Genomic DNA, 21,787 nt, shown 5'->3' with positions numbered 1-21,787 from the left:
AAATCACTAGTGAAATCCCTGAGCTTAGGAGTGACAACTTCAAAATCTGGAAGGAACGAGTTCTTCTCCACCTAGCTTGCACTGACATGGATTATGCAATAAGGAAAGATGAACCAGCTGCTATCACTGATACTAGCACCGTGCCGTCGAGATTGCACTACGTGAAAAGTGGGAGCAATCTAATCGTCTTTGCATCATGTTCATTATGTCCAGAATTCCTATGGGAATGCGTGGATCGGTGGAGCCACCTGAGAAGGTGAAAGATTTTATCAAAGTGATGGATGAGCAATTTGACACTTCAGATAAATCTTTGTTCATCAACCTCATCCAAGAGTTCTCGTCCACAAAACTCACCGGTGTTAAAGGAGTTCGAGAACACATTTCTAAAATGAGGGACATCACTGCTCATTTGAAGAAACTCGACGTTATCATTCCTGATACCTTCCTGGTTCATTACATCCTTCACAATCTTCCTCCGCAGTATGGGCCTTTCAAAATTTCCTACAACACACATAAAGAAAAATGGACTATCAATGAATTGATGACCATGTGTGTTCAAGAGGAAGCCAGGCTCCTACAGGAGCAAGGAGAAAGTGTTCACCTGACCACTCAACCTAAGAAACGCAAACCATTCAAGAAGAACAAAGGGAAAAAGCCCGTGGCTCCCAAGGCTGCCATAAAGAAAGATTCCATCAAATGTTTCTTTTGTAAACAAAAGGGACATGCGAAAAAGGAGTGCAGCCAGTTCAAGAAATGGATGGATGACAAAGGTAATCCAATTTCCTTAGTATGTTATGAATCTAATATGGCTAATGTTAATCTTAACATATGGTGGATTGATTCCGGTTCAACAATTCACATAACAAATTCCTTGCAGGATATTCAAAATCTAAGGAAGCCAGTGGCAAGTGAGCAAAGCATCTTATCTGGAAACAAGATGGGCTCACATGTGGAAGCTATTGGAACATGCAATTTAGTTTTAAGTAATGGTTTTGTTTTAAAGTTAGAAAAAACCTTTTATGTACCAAGATTCTCTAGAAACTTGATTTCAGTTTCAAGACTTATACCCTTTGGTTTTTCCTTTACATTTTCAGACAAATATTTCAATTTATATTATAAATCTGAATGTGTTGGAAATGGTATTTTGTCTGATGGTCTAAACTACCTTAATTTACAAAATAATACCACTAATAATGTTATGCATGTTCACGCTGGCACTAAAAGATGTGTTATGAAAGAGGATTCCTGTACATTGTGGCACCGGAGATTGGGACATATCTCCATTGATAGAATTAAAAGGTTGGTAAAAGATGGGGTACTCAATACCTTAGATTTTACTGACTTTGATACTTGTGTGGATTGCATTAAGGGAAAGAAAACCTCCAAGTCTGTCAAAACTGGTGTCCATAGGAGTTCTGAAATATTAGAAATCATACATACTGATATATGTAGTCCAGATATGGAGTCACATGGTCAGAAATACTTCATCTCATTCATAGATGATTACTCACGCTACATGTATATCTACTTACTTCATAATAAAAGTGAAGCATTAGATGTCTTTAAGATATTTAAAGCTGAAGTAGAGAAACAATGCAACAAGCAAATTAAGATAGTGAGATCAGATAGAGGAGGTGAGTATTATGGTAGATACATAGAAGATGGACAAGCACCTGGTGCATTTGCAAAGTTTCTTAAAGAAAATGGGATTGTTGCCCATTACACCTTGCCCGGTACACCCGAGCAAAATGGTGTTGCAGAAAGAAGAAACCAAACATTAATGGACATGGTGCGGAGTATGCTTAGTAGCAACTCTAACCTTCCTAAATCCTTGTGGACTGAAGCATTAAAGACATCCGTGTACATATTAAACCGAGTTCCAACAAAGGCAGTCTCAAAAACTCCTTTTGAATTATGAAAAGGTTGGAAACCAAGTTTGAATCATGTACGCATTTGGGGATGTCCATCTGAAGTCAGAATATATAATCCACAAGAGAAGAAATTGGACCCAAGGACCATAAGCGGATTCTTTATAGGGTACGCTGAAAAGTCTAAAGGTTACAAGTTTTATTGTCCATCTCATAGCACAAGAATTGTGGAATCAAGGAATGCAAAATTTCTTGAGAATGCCTTGATCAGTGGGAGTGATCAATCAAAGGACTTAGGTCCTGAGAAAGATCCTTCAGAACCTTCCACTTCAAAAGCAAGATTGATAATGGTTAACACTCCTGTAGTTCAAACGAATGTTGAACAACCATTACCAATCACTGAAGATCCACAAGTTGGTAATGATAATCCAGTAGATCAAGATGTTCAAGAGTTGCCTGCAACTGTTGAACAACCTGCTGAACCTGCTGAACCAGCTGCTGCTCCCCAAGAGCCTGTTGGTGAAGTCTTAAGAAGATCTACTAGACCTATCAAACCAAAGATTTACAAAGACTATGTTGTGTATTTATTAGAATCTGATATTGGAATTGGAAATGATCCAGAAACGTTTTTACAAGCTATGAACAGTAGAGAATCAAAATTGTGGTACAATGCTATGGATGATGAAATGAATTCTATGAGGTGCAATAGAGTCTGGGAAATTGTAAAGTTGCCTAATGGGGCGAGAGCCATTGGCTGTAAATGGGTCTATAAAACTAAGAAAGACTCATTAGGCAACACTGAGAGGTACAAAGCGAGACTTGTTGCTAAAGGATTCACTCAAGAGGAAGGAATTGACTATACGGAGACTTTTTCTCCTGTATCAAAGAAAGATTCTCTCAGAGTCATCTTGTCATTAGTTGCTCATTTTGATTTAGAGCTGGAGCAGATGGATGTAAAAACTGCCTTTCTGAATGGTGATCTAGAGGAGGAGGTATACATGAAACAACCAGAAGGATTCTCCTCTAGTGAAGGTCAGGATTTGGTATGCAAGCTTAAGAAGTCCATCTATGGATTAAAACAAGCATCCCATCAATGGTATTTAAAGTTTCATGATGTCATCTCTTCCTTTGTATTTGAAGAGAATGTCATGGATCAATGCATATACCTGAAGGAAAGTGGGAGTAAGATCTATTTTCTTATTTTATATGTGGACGATATTCTTCTTGCATCCAATGATAAAGGATTGTTACGTGAAGTGAAATAATTTCTTTCAAAGAACTTTGAGATGAAAGACATGGGCGAAGCATCCTATGTCATAGGCATTAAGATTCATAGAGATAGGTACCAAGGTATCTTAAGTTTATCTCAAGAAGCCTACATCAACAGAGTTTTAGAAAGATTTCATATGAAAGATTGTTCACCGAGCGTTGCTCCCATTGTGAAGGGTGATAAATTAAATTTGAGCCAGTGTCCAAAGAATGATTTTGAAAGAGAACAAATTGAAGAACATTCCTTATGCTTCTGCTGTCGGAAGCCTAATGTATGCTCAGGTGTGCACAAGACCCGACATTGCTTATTCTGTCGGAATGTTAGGAAGATTTCAGAGTAACCCGGGGATAGACCACTGGAAAGCTGCAAAGAAAGTTATGAGGTATCTTCAGGGTACTAAGGATTACAAACTGATGTTCAAACGAACTGACAATCTAGAAGTAGTTGGCTACTCAAACTCAGATTGTAATAACCAAAATATTCAGGTATTATTTTTTTTTCTATGCTAGTCTTAATATCTCGATGTGGAAATAGTGATTTCATAAAATATGTTATTGACTATGGTATCTTTCAAGCTATAGGAATTATGTTGATATTATAGTTGGACTATAGATTAAGTCGGATATAATTTTAATTTTTGGTTACTACTTTGACTATTAGAGATAACTATGGTGGATGCTACAAATTTAGTGATAAAATATTTTGCATAAATCTATGCATGTGTGGCATGAGGAATTGAAGAAATAAATAGTTTGTATATGAAGCATTGAGAAATAGTTAAGTTATAATTTTATAAGTCTTAAATAATGGGTCTTGATGAGTAGTTTTGAACTATTCATGGAATGAGGTGTCAAAATATAGTTACCCTAATGTTCATATAAGAAACGTGTGGCACATTGTTGGAGAAATATATGGGAAGCTTTCAAAATTTAAACATGATACATGTACAAGCATAGTTGTAGATACTTTTTTTTGAAACAATTTGATTTAAATAATACTTAGTACACGTGTGATGAAAGGTTTAAGAAGCACTCAAACCACACAACAACTAGAGACCAATAATAAGCCTAGGATTCAAATATAATAATAACTACTCCTCTAGTCTAAGTGGACCGAGGATAATGAAGTGAGAGAGTGGAGTTGGAGTTCAAGTTTGAAGTATATTATCACCTACATAAAAAAAAAAAATCGGAGTTATAGTTCCCTTTTGACCAAGTATGGGAGAAAAAGATTTGAATTTAGGTATTTTATTTAGTATTTAATTAAGTTAACTATAGCAAGCTAAATGAGAGGCTCGAAATTAGTGAGTTTAGTTAAACCTTGAGGCTATAAATAGGAGCTATCATTCTCACATTTCTTCATTCACTAAAAGCCAAATAGCTATCCACTATACTCTCTCTTGCCCTTCTTCTATACTGAAGTTATTTTATTCTATCTTTTATAGCCACTCACTTGTTTTTCCAAGAGCCAATATAGCCATACACACCATCATAATTACTACAAGCTTTAAACACCAACATCCTCTCTTAAACATCACTATCATTCTCCCATACGTATATATATGTCCTTCATCATATCGACATCATCATCACCACTATTTTTACATTCAAGTTTTAAAGTGCTCTAGTTTTCTTTGGAAACTAAGGTATCATCTTATAATTTTAGATTTTTAGATTCAAAGTTAAAATTTCATATATATATATATATGTATATACCATTACTATAAATCCTAATTAATGAGTATGAACTTTAGGTTTTTCGTAAGACAATTATTTCTCAAGAAAATCACTCTCATTGCAATCAAGGCTAGGACTCCACATTCGAGGTAAGGAAATTAAGTAAAAAAACATAAGTTTTTTGTATGTAATAACATTCATAGAAGGAGTGGGAATAGTAAAAGAGAAGTTAACTAAGGTCTTCTGCCTGACTCTTTATTGTTTGTTATTTAATGTACTGTATAATATATATTTAAATAATATGTTTATAAGATTCATGTTATTTATGTATGTTTACAGTATTAGAGCATGGCCATTGCTAAAGGTATATATTTAAATAATGTGTTTATAAGATTCATGTTATTTAAGTATGTATGTAAATAGTGTGTTTGTAAGATTCACATTATTTAGTTATGATTGTTATGTTATTTAAATAATGTATAGTAGTTTGACATTATTTAAATATAGATTATAGTTTATGTGACATGGTTTGACCGAGAAGATAATGGTTAAATACTTGACTGTTGGGTCTATATGGTAGATAGGGGGCCATTTAGTAGTGGGTACGATTTTCTTGAACCCGCCTCCGCCATTTAGTCCAATAGCTCGAGTTTATTTGCCCAAATTGGACTCGGGCGTAATCATTATTATGTGATTTAGCTTAGAACCTAGTTATTAGCTACTAGTGATATGATTAAGTTTATGTTTTGCTAGTTGTCTATATATGAGCATGTGCATTTTTAGTTAAGTTTTATTTTTATTTATGTGACTACCTGACACACATTTCCTTACTGAGTTTAGTAGCTCACCCTTATTAAATTACCATGTGCAGACCAAAGTAACTGAAAGTCTAGAATGCCGGTGGCGAGTGGAACTTTGGACGCTTGTGTGTGAACTCGCTGAGGACCATATAACTGAGGGCGGTCTAGGGCGCTCTATATATTTATTACGCTATTAAGTTTATGTCGCAATTATTTTAGTTATTATTTATTATGTCTTTTGTACGAAAACTGGCCAGTTGTGAACATTTTCAAGTATTAAATAAAAATGCGACATTATGTTTTTCCGCGTTTAACACTTGTAAATAAAATTAATATTTTTATAAAAGTACGGGCGTTACAGTTTGGTATCAGAGCCACAGTTATATCGGTCCCGAACGTTCTCACGAGTTACACACATCGGCTAAAAAGTCTCTGCTCGCTGCCATGTAAGTCTCATATTATATGTTTGCATTTTGTTTTTACTTGTCTAATTTCAAAATTTCATTTACTACAGAGAATCTTAGTACCAATATCCGAGTTTAGGTACTACCCATATGAAATAATTCTTTTCAATATATTTTAAGAAATTCCTTAGGTCCAATTTTAGAAGTTGATTTTAGTTAGTACCATATGACTCTTGAAAAAAAAAATGAATTTTTTTTAAGTAAACCATATAAAAATATGTTTTATTGTTTTATTTTACGTGATTATAGAGATTATTTTGTGAACTGTTATGTTAATAGGGAGAAATTTTTCTTTTATAGAAAAATAATTAGTTGATTTTATCTACTAGGAATATTATAAATTATTCAAATAGTTAGGTTAGTTTTTTTAGGAATTTTATTTTAGAAGAATTAGAACTAAATATTAAGAGACAATGTTGCTTAGACGATCAAGTTATCTCATAAGAAACAATCAAGAAGGAGGAGCTTCAACACCTACAAGAAGTTTAAGAAGGAGATGAACTACGAGGCTAAGTTAGTCATGGTGGAGGATAAGGACAACGAGTTGCACTATTATGGAAGTGGCACCCACGTAAGTACATAACAATGCATATGCTGAGTTGAGAGGACGCTCATTTCATGAGTAGTTGGTGAAAGAGAATGCCAAGCTTAGGGAACGACTCCAACCTCAGGATGAAAAGTTGCATTGCAATAAGCAGTAAAGCACAAGGAATTCAGTTCAATAGCCAACACACTGCTTTCAGCCATCATATGAAAGAATAATAAAAAAATCGACATTTGAAGGAGGCTCTAATCGATTAGAGGGGAAGGAATGACGAAGGATTGTAGCACCCATATTAGGATATACGAAACTCAATAAAAGACAACTGACGAATGACTTGATAGAGCTAGAAATGAAGGATCATGGCGCTGCACTTGATATGGATTGGCTATCCATTCATCTATTGCTGAAAATATTTGGTCGCTTTTGGGAACAAAGGCCGGAGACCAGATTACTTTCAAAGAAGTTAAGCTAGCCTTATGATTTCTTTAATCTCATCCTTAAAGATTAGCCAGATAAGGAAGGTATGGTGTCAAGCGTTGTTGGCCAATGTAGTGCACAAAGCATTGGAGACATAACTAATAATGAAAAACACGCACATAATCTGTGAATTCCAAAAGGTCTTTTAAGAGATCTACCGGGGATAACCTCAGACAATGACGTGGAGTTCATCATCAAGTTAGCTCCAAGAATGCTTCAATTTTGAAGGCTCCATACAAAATGGTGATTAACAAGCTGTAGAAACTCAAAGTATAGCTACAAGAGCTCCTACACAAAGGGATCTTTAGACCAAGTTTCTCACCTTGGGGTGCTCTAGTAATCTTTATCAAGAAGAAAGATGGAAGCATGAGGATGTGCATAGACTACCGTGAGCTTAACAAGGTGACCATCAAGAATAAGTATCCTTTGCCAAGGATTGACGATCTCTTTGATCAATTGCAAGGCTCGACTATGTTCTCAAAGATAGATCTAAGACCTGGGTATCACCAGCTGAAGGTCCGAAAGGAAGACATACCCAAGACAACATTCAGAACACGGTATGGACACTATGAGTTCTTAGTAATGTCATTCGGACTAACTAACGCCCCAGCAGCCTTCATGGATATGATGAATAGGGTGTTCAAGGAGTACCTAGATAAGTTTGTTGTTGTATTCATTGATGACATTCTTATCTACTCCAAAACTATGGAAGAACATGAGGAGCACCTGAGGATGACTCTAAACCGACTTAAGGAGAACCAACTATACGCCAAATTCAAGAAATGTGAATTTTGGTTAGAGAAGGTGGCATTCCTAGGCCATATAGTTTCCAAAGATGGAGTCGAGGTGGATCCTACAAAGATCGAAGCGGTCAAGAGCTGGCCAACACCTAAGACTGCAAGTGAAGTAAAGGCTTCTTGGGTCTGTTGTTACTATAGACGTTTCGTTGAAGGATTTTTCAAGATCGCAACTCCTCTAAACAACTTGACTCGAAAGACGCAGAAGTTTGTCTGGTCAGAAAAGTGTGAGGGTAGCTTCCAAACACTTAAGGAGAAACTAATAACAGCCCCTGTATTATGTGTTCCCAATAACAAGGATAAGTTTGTGGTGTACTGCGATGCATCGAAACAAGGGCTGGGATGCGTGCTGATGCAAAATGACAAAGTAGTAGCGTATGCCTTAAGACAACTTAAGGTGTATGAACAGAGGTACCCAACACACGATCTGGAGTTGGCAGCAGTAGTTTTTGCGCTAAAAATATGGAGGCACTATCTCTACGGGGAGAAATGTGAAATTTATACCGACCACAAGAGCCTGAAGTACTTCTTTACGCAAAGGAACTCAACATGAGGCGAGGCGATGGCTAGAGCTTGTTAAGGACTATGATTGTGAAATCCACTACCATCCGGAAAGGCCAACGTAGTAGCATGCGCGTAGACGCGATTTATGCCGGCTTAACGTAAATACTGGCACAAATGGAAATGCCACTACAACAAGAACTCCATAGAAGTGGTATAGAGATCATTACACAAAAGCTAGCTAACCTAACCATTGTCTCGACGCTGCTACAAGAACTTAAAGATGCACAGATTGTTGATGAGTTCTTACAAAAGAAAAGAGCAGGCTTGCCAGAGAAAGAGGCGGAAAGTTTCTCCGAAGGTACAGACAGCATGTTAAGGTATAAGGGAAGAGTGTGTGTAGCCAATGACATAGATCTTAAAAGAAAGATCATGATGGAAGCACACACTACACCCTACTCAATGCATCCAGGGTCAACCAAAATGTACAATGATTTAAAAACCTTGTATTGGTGGCCAGGGATGAAGAAGGATGTAGCTGAATTTGTAGCTAGATGCCTCACTTGTCAACAAGTTAAGGCTGAACATCAGAGACTAGCATGGATGTTGCAACCCTTGGAAATCCCATAATGGAAGTGGGAAGATATAGCCATGGATTTTGTGACAGGACTACCCTGAACAACCAAGCAACACGACTCAGTTTCGGTAATTATAGACAGACTCACAAAGTCAGCACACTTTGTTCCAGTAAAGTCTACTTACAACGCAGAGCAATATGCTGACTTATACGTGCAAGAGATATTGAGGCTTCATGGAGTTCCAAAGACGATAGTCTCTAATAGAGGTTCGATATTCACCTCCAAGTTCTGGGAGAGTCGACATAAGACAATGGGGACGCGATTGAAATTAAGTACAGTATTTCATCTCCAAACTGATGGACAATCTGAACGCACCATCCAAATACTCGAGGATATGCTTCGAGCGTGTGTAATAAACTTCACTGGTTCGTGGAGCAAGTATTTACCTCTAATGGAGTTCTCCTACAATAATAGTTATCAAGCCACAATCGGAATGGCACCATATGAGATGTTGTATGGACGAAAATGCAGGTCCCCGCTTCACTGGGATGAAGTTGGAGAAAGACGCTACTTAGGTCCGTGAACAAGAAGAGAAGCTTCGTGCTTGAAAAGATACGGCAAGGATGCTCAACCGCCCAAAGTAGACGAGAAAAGTTATGCGTATCCGAAAAGACGGAGGTTGAGTTTTACGCGTAGGGGACTTAGTGTTCTTGAAGGTATCACCTATGAAGGGATTATGCATTTTCGGAAAAAGGGGAAAGTTAAGCCCAAGATTTATAGTGTCCTTTTGAAATACCGATTTGGAGCTGGTCAGGTAGCTTACCATTTGGCCCTACCGCCAACATTAGCAGAAACGCATAATTTTTTCCATATTTCCATGTTACGGAAGTATGTACCTGATCCGACACATGTGCTTAAATACGAGAACTTGAACTTGCAGCAGGACATGAGTTATATGGCACGCCCTGTGCGCGTGATAGAAAAAGGAACAAAAGTCTTACGAAATAAGACTATACCTTTAGTCAAAATCCTGTGGAGTGATAGTTCTGATAGAGAAGCAACATGGGAGTTGGAGAAGGACATGCAGAATCAGTATACAGGGTTATTCTCTAGTAAGTAAATTTCGAGGACGAAATTCCTGTAAGGAGGGTAGATTGTAATAACCAAAATATTCAGGTATTATTTTTTTTTCTATGCTAGTCTTAATATCTCGATGTGGAAATAGTGATTTCATAAAATATGTTATTGACTATGGTATCTTTCAAGCTATAGGAATTATGTTGATATTATAGTTGGACTATAGATTAAGTCGGATATAATTTTAATTTTTGGTTACTACTTTGACTATTAGAGATAACTATGGTGGATGCTACAAATTTAGTGATAAAATATTTTGCATAAATATATGCATGTGTGGCATGAGGAATTGAAGAAATAAATAGCTTGTATATGAAGCATTGAGAAATAGTTAAGTTATAATTTTATAAGTCTTAAATAATGGGTCTTGATGAGTAGTTTTGAACTATTCATGGAATGAGGTGTCAAAATATAGTTACCCTAATGTTCATATAAGAAACGTGTGGCACATTGTTGGAGAAATATATGGGAAGCTTTCAAAATTTAAACATGATACATGTACAAGCATAGTTGTAGATACTTTTTTTTGAAACAATTTGATTTAAATAATACTTAGTACACGTGTGATGAAAGGTTTAAGAAGCACTCAAACCACACAACAACTAGAGACCAATAATAAGCCTAGGATTCAAATATAATAATAACTACTCCTCTAGTCTAAGTGGACCGAGGATAATGAAGTGAGAGAGTGGAGTTGGAGTTCAAGTTTAAAGTATATTATCACCTACATAAAAAAAAAAAAATCGGAGTTATAGTTCCCTTTTGACCAAGTATGGGAGAAAAAGATTTGAATTTAGGTATTTAGTATTTAATTAAGTTAACTATAGCAAGCTAAATGAGAGGCTTGAAATTAGTGAGTTTAGTTAAACCTTGAGGCTATAAATAGGAGCTATCATTCTCACATTTCTTCATTCACTAAAAGCCAAATAGCTATCCACTATACTCTCTCTTGCCCCTCTTCTATACTGAAGTTATTTTATTCTATCTTTTATAGCCACTCACTTGTTTTTCCAAGAGCCAAGATAGCCATACACACCATCATAATTACTACAAGCTTTAAACACCAACATCCTCTCTTAAACATCACTATCATTCTCCCATACGTATATATATGTCCTTCATCATATCGACATCATCATCACCACTATTTTTACATTCAAGTTTTAGTGCTCTGCTAGTTTTCTTTGGAAACTAAGGTATCATCTTATAATTTTAGATTTTTAGATTCAAAGTTAAAATTTCATATATATATATATATGTATATACCATTACGATAAATCCTAATTAATGAGTATGAACTTTAGGTTTTTCGTAAGACAATTATTTCTCAAGAAAATCACTCTCATTGCAATCAAGGCTAGGACTCCACATTCGAGGTAAGGAAATTAAGTAGAAAAACATAAGTTTTCTGTATGTAATAACATTCATAGAAGGAGTGGGAATAGTAAAAGAGAAGTTAACTAAGGTCTTCTGCCTGACTCTTTATTGTTTGTTATTTAATGTACTGTATAATATATATTTAAATAATATGTTTATAAGATTCATGTCATTTATGTATGTTTACAGTATTAGAGCATGGCCATTGCTAAAGGTATATATTTAAATAATGTGTTTATAAGATTCATGTTATTTAAGTATGTATGTAAATAGTGTGTTTGTAAGATTCACATTATTTAGTTATGATTGTTATGTTATTTAAATAATGTATAGTAGTTTGACATTATTTAAATATAGATTATAGTTTATGTGACATGGTTTGACCGAGAAGATAATGGTTAAATACTTGACTGTTGGGTCTATATGGTAGATAGGGGGCCATTTAGTAGTGGGTACGATTTTACTGAACCCAGCCCTCCGCCATTTAGTCCAATAGCTCGAGTTTATTTGCCCAAATTGGACTCGGGCGTAATCATTATTATGTGATTTAGCTTAGAACCTAGTTATTAGCTACTAGTGATATGATTAAGTTTATGTTTTGCTAGTTGTCTATATATGAGCATGTGCATTTTTAGTTAAGTTTTATTTTTATTTATGTGACTACCTGACACACATTTCCTTACTGAGTTTAGTAGCTCACCCTTATTAAATTACCATGTGCAGACCAAAGTAACTGAAAGTCTAGAATGCCGGTGGCGAGTGGAACTTTGGACGCTTGTGTGTGAACTCGCTGAGGACCATATAACTGAGGGCGGTCTAGGGCGCTCTATATATTTATTACGCTATTAAGTTTATGTCGCAATTATTTTAGTTATTATTTATTATGTCTTTTGTACGAAAACTGGCCAGTTGTGAACATTTTCAAGTATTAAATAAAAATGCGACATTATGTTTTTCCGCGTTTAACACTTGTAAATAAAATTAATATTTTTATAAAAGTACGGGCGTTACACATATTTCGTTGGTTGTACTGATTTACGTAAATTTACATCTGGTTACGTGTTTATGTTTGCTGGTGGAGCTGTGTCCTGGAGGAGTAACAAACAAACCTTGACTGCTACTTCTACTATGGAGGCTGAGTTCGTTTCTTGTTTTGAGGCTACATCACATGGTGTATGGATAAAGAGTTTCATTTCAGGCCTTAGAGTGGTTGATTCCATTTCAAGGCCGCTAAAGATGTTCTGTGACAATTCAGCTGCTGTTTTCATGGCTAAGAACAACAAAAGTGGAAGTCGAAGCAAGCACATCGACATTAAGTACTTAGCTTTTAGAGAACATGTTAAGGAAAATAAAGTAGTCATTCAACACATTAGCACTGAATTGATGATTTCCGATCCTATGACAAAAGGCTTGCCACCTCATAAATTCAAGGATCATGTAGAGAACATGGGACTTGGTTCCCTTATGTAATTTGTACAAATAAAGTTATTATTAATGAAACTCTTATTTTGATTTTTCTCATATTTATGCACATCTTAATTTTACATTTGAGAAAAATTTCAGAGGACCTGAATAAACATAAGGTTTAGGGTTTATTCACTTAAGTACATTGCCACATAAAGTACATTGTTATATAGTAAATGTATTGTAATACATGAAAGATAATACTCGATTCATAATGAGGACATGTCGCTATGATTCTTATGTTTATTATATAATGAGGAACGTTGGGTTTGAATATTTTAGTTTAAATGCTGACCAAGTGGGAGAATATTAGAATATTTTATTTATGGAAATTATTTTCTAATTAAGGAAATGATTTTCTATTTAAGGAAATAAATAAATAATTGATTTTCTGATAAATGAATATTTTATATTCATTGAATCTGGACAAAATCAATTATGTAATATTCTATATATGGTCAGATTTCTATATTCATTACCTGATTTGATTTCCTGAATTAATTGTCAAAATATTCTGACAATTAATGTGGCTCAGATACTGATGGAGTATCTCACCTATAAATATAGGGTCTCGGTCCCCGAGCTCCTCACTCATTCTGAATTCATTCAGCAAATTCCATCTAAAGAGAGTTGAGAGAGCGAGGAAGCCCGAACTCCAATACCGAAGCTATCGCAGGGATTGAAGCTCAAAGATCAATGGCTGGAGGTATATTGATCCTTTCATTGCATATATTATTGATATGATTACAGTTGTTTTTTCGCATTTCATATCATTTGTATATGCTATATTACATACACTATATTATAGTCTAACAATAAAGATCATTAAAAATGGATTAAAACTGAGGGAGTTATGATTGTTTTACTGAAACTATTTCTGAGAAGAAATATGGAGTAATGAATTATACGACTTAGCAAAAATATAAACTTTTGGCATTGAAATGTTCAGAACTAGAAGATAATATCTTCGTGAAAGTTTTAGAAAATTAAATTCCCTTTCCAATGATACCAAAATCTTTGAAATTGGAATTATATTCAGAGAGATATTGTAATTTTACTAAAACAGTTTTGCAAGAACATTATTCAAGAAACGAAGCAAATAATACAGAAGGAAAATAACTTTTCGACATAGAATATCACCGAAATAGTGAATAGTTTCTTCATAAAAATTTTAGATCATTGAATAAGCTTTCTAACGATATAAAAATCGCTGGAAACGGATCAATATTGAGAGAGATATGACTATTTTACTAAGACAATAGTTTTCAGAAAAAATAAAAAAACGAGATTTCATAGTTTAAACTAAAAGTTCACAACAATAAGTGGATGACTCTTCTTAATCAGTGCTAGATCTTGAAATCTCAAATTATTAGAATGGTAATGATGATCTCAATCTTATGTTGATGAAAATTATGAGTGTTGTTTGGCGAAAAGAACGAAACAAGAAGGAAAATTATAAATCTTTGATAGATAGCGAGATGAATAACTTGTAGGGTATAGGATTTTATGAGTGTCTTCTCTAAGAATTGTGTTCAGGCTGAAAGAAAGAGATTGATATTGAGTTTTATTTTTCTTAGGGTTAGAGGCTCTGCATATTACGTATCAAGAATGTGATAGATTTAGGTTTTATAATCTAATTAAACCTATAAAAGAAAATAATAAAATAACCCCTATAATCTGATACTAATTTAACTCTAAAAAGAATAATTAAATAAAAATCTTATTTGTTAGATATAAGTTTTAAATTTGAATTTTAAAACTTAGAGTTTCTATATTAAACTTAACAGGTCGTCACTTTGTAGCTTAATTTTGGTGACAGTCAGTAGTCCCGTGATCCGTAAGGGGAAATACCGGGTAAGCTGTGCAATCCCACATCGCCTGGGGAAGGTCAAGTGGGATGATTCTGAGACTGTGTAGGTATGGGACTACATAGTTGAAGAGAGCTTAAATGGATTGATTGGTACTACCTATATCAACAAGGTGCATCTTGTTTTTCGGTAGCCCATCTCGAAAGAACTCCACAGTTAAGCGTGCTTGGCCTGGAGCAATTTCAAGGATGGGTGACCTCCTGGGAAGTTTTCCCAGGATGCGTGTGAGTGAGGACAAAGCACGCTGAAAACACTCGTGTTGGTCTGTAGGGTCAGTCATCAGTCCATGAAGCAGCCAGAGTGTGGCGTACTCGTGTATAAGAGCCATTATTCCGTGGGTGTAAGGGCCCAATGGAGGCTTGAAGCGGGGACGTTACAATTTTGACCCCAATAAAGTTAAAATTACGATAAATCTATTTCTACATAATTGATAGATCTTTAAATTATATTTCCAACGCCACTGAAATCACCTCAATCCGAGCCCTAGAACATATGATCGTTTTAGTAAAACAGTTTTTAATCCTGCGAATTTATCCAAACCTACGAATTTTTAACATTAATTCTATAATAATGTTATTTGATATCACTTATACCATTAATTAAAATACACTAAATAATTTATAAAACCCTAATAAACTTTCATATTGGGCTTTAATTAAATGATTACCTACCTTGTAAAAATACCATAATATTTTACTTTCGTAGTTAATATAACTTTAACTCTCTCTAGAAAATTATGATAATAATCTAAGCAATAATCTCAACTCACTAACAACACAAATATATAAGATAATTATCCTCACACAATTAATATCCCAAGGAGGAAAAAAAAATTAAATACTATTTTAATCTGGATATTACAGTATCTCACTACATCTTTAAACATAAACAAAATTGAATTTCTAAAGAGAACCAAAAGTGCATAACATCATCACGAAGTGTCATAAATGATAACTCTATAGTTGTCTTATATATATGACTAATTTTATGTTTTAGTATTTTTAAATTATTGATCAGTGTAATTTTAATTTTTTATAATTTTAGAAAACTAATCATGTATTTGGAGTCAATTGGAGGAGTTCTAACACATTTTGGTAGAAAACAATAGAAGTCAGGAAGCTCGATTTGACTAAACTGAACATAATTACAAATTTTGACAGCTTTAAAGGCATAACTGAACTTTGAGTTCATCATAAAAAATGTAGATCTCATTCTGAAATTTCAGGATCATCTTGAGCCATTCAATTTTGATTTGTATTGAATAAGTTATGACCAAAATACTGATATAAGTGAGCAACGCAATTTCCTAGGAACCACCGCCCTCACGGTACTTAAGCACCGTTGGGACAGCTAGAGGGGTAAACACATTCGTACAGTTCGTAAAAAATCAAATTTTAAGCTAAATTTAAATGAGCTTTTAGGGTTATATAAATAAGTCTTTTACAGTTCATTTTTAGTACTTTTAGACTGCATTTTTAAAGGAGAGAACTCAAGAGAAGAGGAGAATCTACATCTAATTTTGTTCCTAAGCTCTTCTAATTTTTAATTATAATTATGCTTTTGATTATGGAGTAGTCCTCTAGGTTAAGAGTTATTTCAAAACCCAATACATGATATCTTAAATGCTTTGATTAATGTTATTAGTTTATTCATTCTCATTGATTTGCTTATATTCTTCAATACTTAATTTTATGATTAATATTTTGATCTTGTTTAGACGACTGTTAAATTAGGCTTTACATTTTTCTATTATTATTTTTAGAATTTCTATTCACGTAATAGTCTAGGATTTTAGCTTTAAGTGATAAATTACTTTTAAGGGTATTGTGACAAGTATTGTTAATTGTGATAAAAAATACAAACTAGATTAAATGAATTATATGCTTCATTAATTTGTTACCTAAATTAATCTATTTTTCATATAATTTAATGATTTTTCTCGTTTAAATAGGTTGTATGTTTCATGAATCAATTGCCTAATAAAAAGATTTAATTATTTAGTATTTTGTCGTAATTAATTATAATAAGGAGACTAAAATAAGTGATTATCTTCGGGGTTAATAGTTCAAATTAAGAATAAGAAATAATATTTATTATCTTTGTTCTTAATTGATTGTTGAATATGGAGAATAATTCTTAATTGCTTTCAAAACCATAATTATAATTATCATTTGTTATTAGTTTTGCTTTTAATTGCAAATTCAAAATTCACTTTTGACTTTCTGTTACGCAATGAATAATAAAATAATCATAATTTTTATAAATTCGACCCGTATTTATTATTATACTGAAGTATATTTAATTTATTGTAATAAACTAAATGCATTAATAATAATGATAGCTACATAATATAAAAAAAATACTAATTACTCACATAATACCTAATAGAAATGCTCTAAAACAAAAATGAGGAGTTTGGTAATTTGACACAAATACCATGGTCATAATAGTCATTAAGTCAAGTTTTTTTTTTTTTTTTAAAAAATAATAATAATATATTTTATTACATTATATTTTGGTTAGTCTTCTTAATTTCATTTTATTAGATATATTAATTATCAATCATTTTCAGTGATAGCACTATCTTGGGTCACATGAAGTTGACCCTAAAAATAGGTCATTATCATATATGCACTTATAGGTGGAACTTTTATTAATGCTTTGATATTACGTGTAACTATAATACTTATAATGCCAAGTACTACATACCCTTTTTGTGTTGTGTTCTATAAATATATAGAAAAATTAAAATAATAATTAATAGACTTATTGGTTGACTAATAATAGGATTGTAGAACACCCTTATTGTTATTTAATTAATTAATTAATTAATATTTTTTTTTTGTTTTGTGGTGAACATTCAGCCATTTGTTTATTCTTTAATCAATCATATATGTGTGACTTAAAAGCCAAGAAAAAAAGTGTTTGGATTAAAGTACTTGATTAATGATTGATAACACTTTTTAGTACAATTCATTCTGAAATTCTTTCAATTTTATGAGAGAAAATAGCAGAATGTAATTAATGTATTTTGAATAAGGATAAAAACTATTTTGAACCCTGAATTTTACAAAAATTATTAATTAGACCATTTATTTTGTTAAATAAAAAAATAGACCTTGTATTTTCTAAAATTATACAAATAAGAACTTGAACTAATTTTTTGTCAAAATAAAATTTAATAATAATCTGATCTAAATATGTTATGACAAAACTGTTTAGATTTTCTGTGTCTGTTCATGTTAAGAATTGTCTTCAAGTTGGTTATATTAAAAAAAGTTGTCAAAAATTAAGCTCAAGGTCTTATTTTTACCATTTTAAAAAATACAGGGTTTATTTTGTTATTTAACAATACAAAAAATCAAATCGGTAACTTTTACAAAACATATAATCTAAAATAGTATTTACCCTTTAAATAACATATAATCGGTAACTTTAAATAACGCGGTGTTTTGAAACCTATATGAAAAATTGCAATAGCCATTTTTTTAGGTATTTATATATATGCAAGACTGAAGTTAAGGGTAGATTAGGTAAGGCCATCACCTTAGCTAAAACATTATAGAATCAGTACTATTTGCCATTTGGAGCTTAAGTCTAAATAATTTTTTTTAGCCTTTATACAAAAAATTTTCTTCTTAAGTAATATTATGTAAGATTGTTGATGTAATGGTAATTGATTTTTAAAAATTTAAGAAAGATCCCAAGTTCAACAACTATTATAAGGTGAAAATATGAAATGTCATTCTATAAAAATTGCTTTAACATAATTAAATACATTTTATTATATCTTATTGTATAATTCTTATTAAAATTTTAGAGTCTCGACATAATATAAAAGTATGTAATCATACTAAAAAAATATTTTGTAAAATATAGTCTTCACAACATACTTTACATAATGTAGAATTTACTAGACATACTAAAAAAATATTTTACAAAATAACTATAAAAAAATTAAAAGACACATAATGTTCCTAATTCACGTTTATGATTGTACATGAATTAACTCGACATGCTCTTCGAGTAGATAAAGAATTTATGTGGTTATAGCTAGATGAGATATCCCTTATTCTTATTCTTTACAATATTATATTTTATTATCATGTAAATTTGTTCATTAAAAAAAATCCAATTGTTTAGAGATTCAAGATTTGGTCTCTTCTTATTTTCTAAATAAATCCATCACCACTATATGATTTTCTCACTAAATTATCTTCTTATTTTTCGAAACTCCTTGTCAATGGTTTTCTTAAGTTTTAAGAAGTAAATCGCTGTAATTTATTTAGTAAAAAAAATAATTTATTAAAATTATTTAAACTTTTATGCTATATACAATGTGTCATGTGTAGTTTATGAAAAAAAATATAATAAGAGAAAATAGGAATGACTTATATTATTTTGTAAAATGTGAGTTGAACTGAAATGAAGGGTTATGATATGTATGTATCACACCACATTATTAAAATGAGATTTTCTTTTTTCAACACATTTTACACATTCATAAATTAATAAACCAAAGATGCATGTAAAAATTCATATCTTATCCATCTAATAATAATATATCTAGTCAAATATATAAGTACACAATGATTATTATATATCATCCTTAACATCATAAATTACATGTGTTTTTGTTTTATTCTTCTTCTTTAGATATATAATTTGAATTTGAAACTAAAATCAAAGCATATACATAGCAGCCATTTGAATAGTAAATATATATATATAAATTTTTCTCAAAAAAACAAAAAGGATGGAACATAAAGAATTAAGAGGAAAAATCCAAATGAAAAGACAATGAGAAGTCCTCTCCTCGCAATTGATATGTCACTCTCTCTTCTAATAATGATAATAAAGTATAATTTGGATATTCCATAAGAAATAACTAAGGACACTAATCATTACGACGAGTCATACTGTATTAGTGTAAAATTGAATTAAATTTTATATATTTTAATTTTTAATAATTTTTATAAAAAATTACTAATTATTTATAGAGTAAATACTATTTTGGGCTATGTGTTTTGTAAAAGTTACCGATTGAACCTTCTGTCTTGTTAAATGATAAAATGGACCCTCTATTTTTTAAAATGGTAAAAATAGGACCATGAACTTAATTTTTCACAACTTCTTTTTTAATATAACCATCTTGAAGACAATTCCTAACACGAATAGATATGTAAATAGTTTTGTCATAACACCCTTAGATCGAATTATTATTAAATTTTATTTTGATAAAAATCAGTTCAGAGTTATATTTGTACTATTTTAGAAAATACATGATCGATTTTGTCATTTAACAAAACAAAAGGTCCAATTGATAATTTTTACAAAATACAGGGTCTAAAATAGTATTTATCCTTATTTATAAAATTTTATCTCCTAATAAAGTTAAACATCATTAATACTTAATATCAATTACTGTATCAATCGAGTCTGGTCAGGACTACATGACTCCACTTAATTTTTTATAAATTAATTTTTATTTATATATATATATTCATATATGCCATTTTTATTCTCACATATATTTATTTATATCTCCAAAAAATTTATATTTTTTTCTTATAAAAATAATAATTTTTTTATTAATAGGCAATCTTTGTAGATTTTTTATGCCTCTATAACATTTTTTGTTGCCTCTGCCACTGAATCTAATCATAATTTTGTCTCATGGATTTAGAATCAAGTGCAAAGAAATATAGCTTTTTAACACAATCACATACAAATTTAGTTAAATAAAATGTATTTGCAACCACTAATCAATCAATCAATCAAGGCCAAAATTAAGAAGGTTAGTTACCAAACTAAATTATTTGATGATTTATGAAGAAATATATATTATTAGACAAATTTTAAAGTTATAAAATTCAATTCATGTTTTTATTAAAGTGTAGTGTAACTAGAGATGAAAATTTATATTGACAACTTATATTCATGTCGTGTCAGTCAAACATGATCTTAATGGCGATGAAAACTAAATTTGTATTTAATTAGATTATTATTGTATTATTTTTAAGTTAAGTGTGTTAATTAGAAAATAACTCGTTTAATAAACAGGTTGATATCAGAATATAATCCAAACTCATTTAAATAAAAATTTAAATTTGTTCATTTTGTGTGAATTTATATCGTGTTTGACTCATTTGTCAACCCTAAACGTAATTTGGTACACTTTGACTGATGACACATCACTAACTTTAATTAGGCTAAGAAAAAAGGTAATTTCCCACATTAACAAAAATGATTAGAAAATACCCAAGAAGTCTTATTTTATACACAGATGATGGAATATTAATTTTATATGTGTTGGTAATATTTTTTTTTGTCATAAAAAATAAAAATAAAAGGTTTTCATTTTACAAATAAAGAATAAATTTTTTATAAAATAGTTTGCTTTCAAAATTTATTTAAATTACTTTTTTTTTTGAAAGTGTTTAAATAACTTTTTTAATCACAGTACACTTTTTTTTTTTTTTTTTTTATCAACATTTATTTCATTTCTTTCTCACCACATTCTCTCCTCACTTAAATTAAAAAAAAGTTACTAAATACTTTTTTTATTTTTTAAAAAAATTTAAAAAATATTTCAATTTTTATATTAATATTTCATTTTTTTTACCAGGCCCATCAAAGTATTTACAAGTCTTATTATCATTATGAAAAAAAAAGGAAGTTAACACTGGCACAATAAAACCATTTCATGTTTTGTTTTTTTTTGAGATTTCGTAAAAATATAATTAAGAAAAATAATGTAAAAAAGTACAATATAGTCTATAAAACTGTAAAAAAAAAGTACAATTTTACATGTTTTACTTTTGTGTGAATTATGCCCTTGAATTTTTTTGCCAGATAAAACTTTCTCCTGAATTATTAAAAATGTTGGGATAAAAAAGTTTTGTTAAGTTTTATTTTGTGTAGCAGACATTTTATTGGTGTGGTTGTTGTCATTTTTAAATGTGT

The 21,787-nt window shown here is 31.6% G+C and overlaps 1 protein-coding gene and 2 long non-coding RNA genes across 3 annotated transcripts; all 3 read left to right on the top strand.

Moving 5' to 3' along the window:
• Positions 1-4,891: 4,891 nt before the first annotated feature.
• Positions 4,892-5,913, top strand: LOC133032652 (uncharacterized). The gene is made up of 2 exons (XR_009685239.1): positions 4,892-4,963; positions 5,686-5,913. It is a non-coding gene; the product is annotated as an uncharacterized LOC133032652 (long non-coding RNA).
• Positions 5,914-9,285: 3,372 nt separating this feature from the next.
• LOC133031959 (uncharacterized) lies at positions 9,286-10,095 on the top strand. The gene is made up of 2 exons (XM_061105759.1): positions 9,286-9,550; positions 9,692-10,095. The coding sequence occupies exons 1-2, from the start codon at positions 9,286-9,288 to the stop codon at positions 10,093-10,095; spliced, it is 669 nt and encodes a 222-aa protein (XP_060961742.1).
• Positions 10,096-10,966: 871 nt separating this feature from the next.
• LOC133031938 (uncharacterized) lies at positions 10,967-12,322 on the top strand. Its single transcript, XR_009684970.1, has 3 exons — positions 10,967-11,308; positions 11,417-11,488; positions 12,213-12,322. It is a non-coding gene; the product is annotated as an uncharacterized LOC133031938 (long non-coding RNA).
• The last annotated feature ends 9,465 nt before the right edge of the window (positions 12,323-21,787 follow it).

The sequence above is a fragment of the Cannabis sativa genome, chromosome X (assembly GCF_029168945.1).
Source record: "Cannabis sativa cultivar Pink pepper isolate KNU-18-1 chromosome X, ASM2916894v1, whole genome shotgun sequence".
Classification (NCBI taxonomy): domain Eukaryota; kingdom Viridiplantae; phylum Streptophyta; class Magnoliopsida; order Rosales; family Cannabaceae; genus Cannabis; species Cannabis sativa.
The sequence above is the reverse complement of the archived record's forward strand: the minus strand, read 5'-3'. Positions and strand labels throughout refer to the sequence as shown.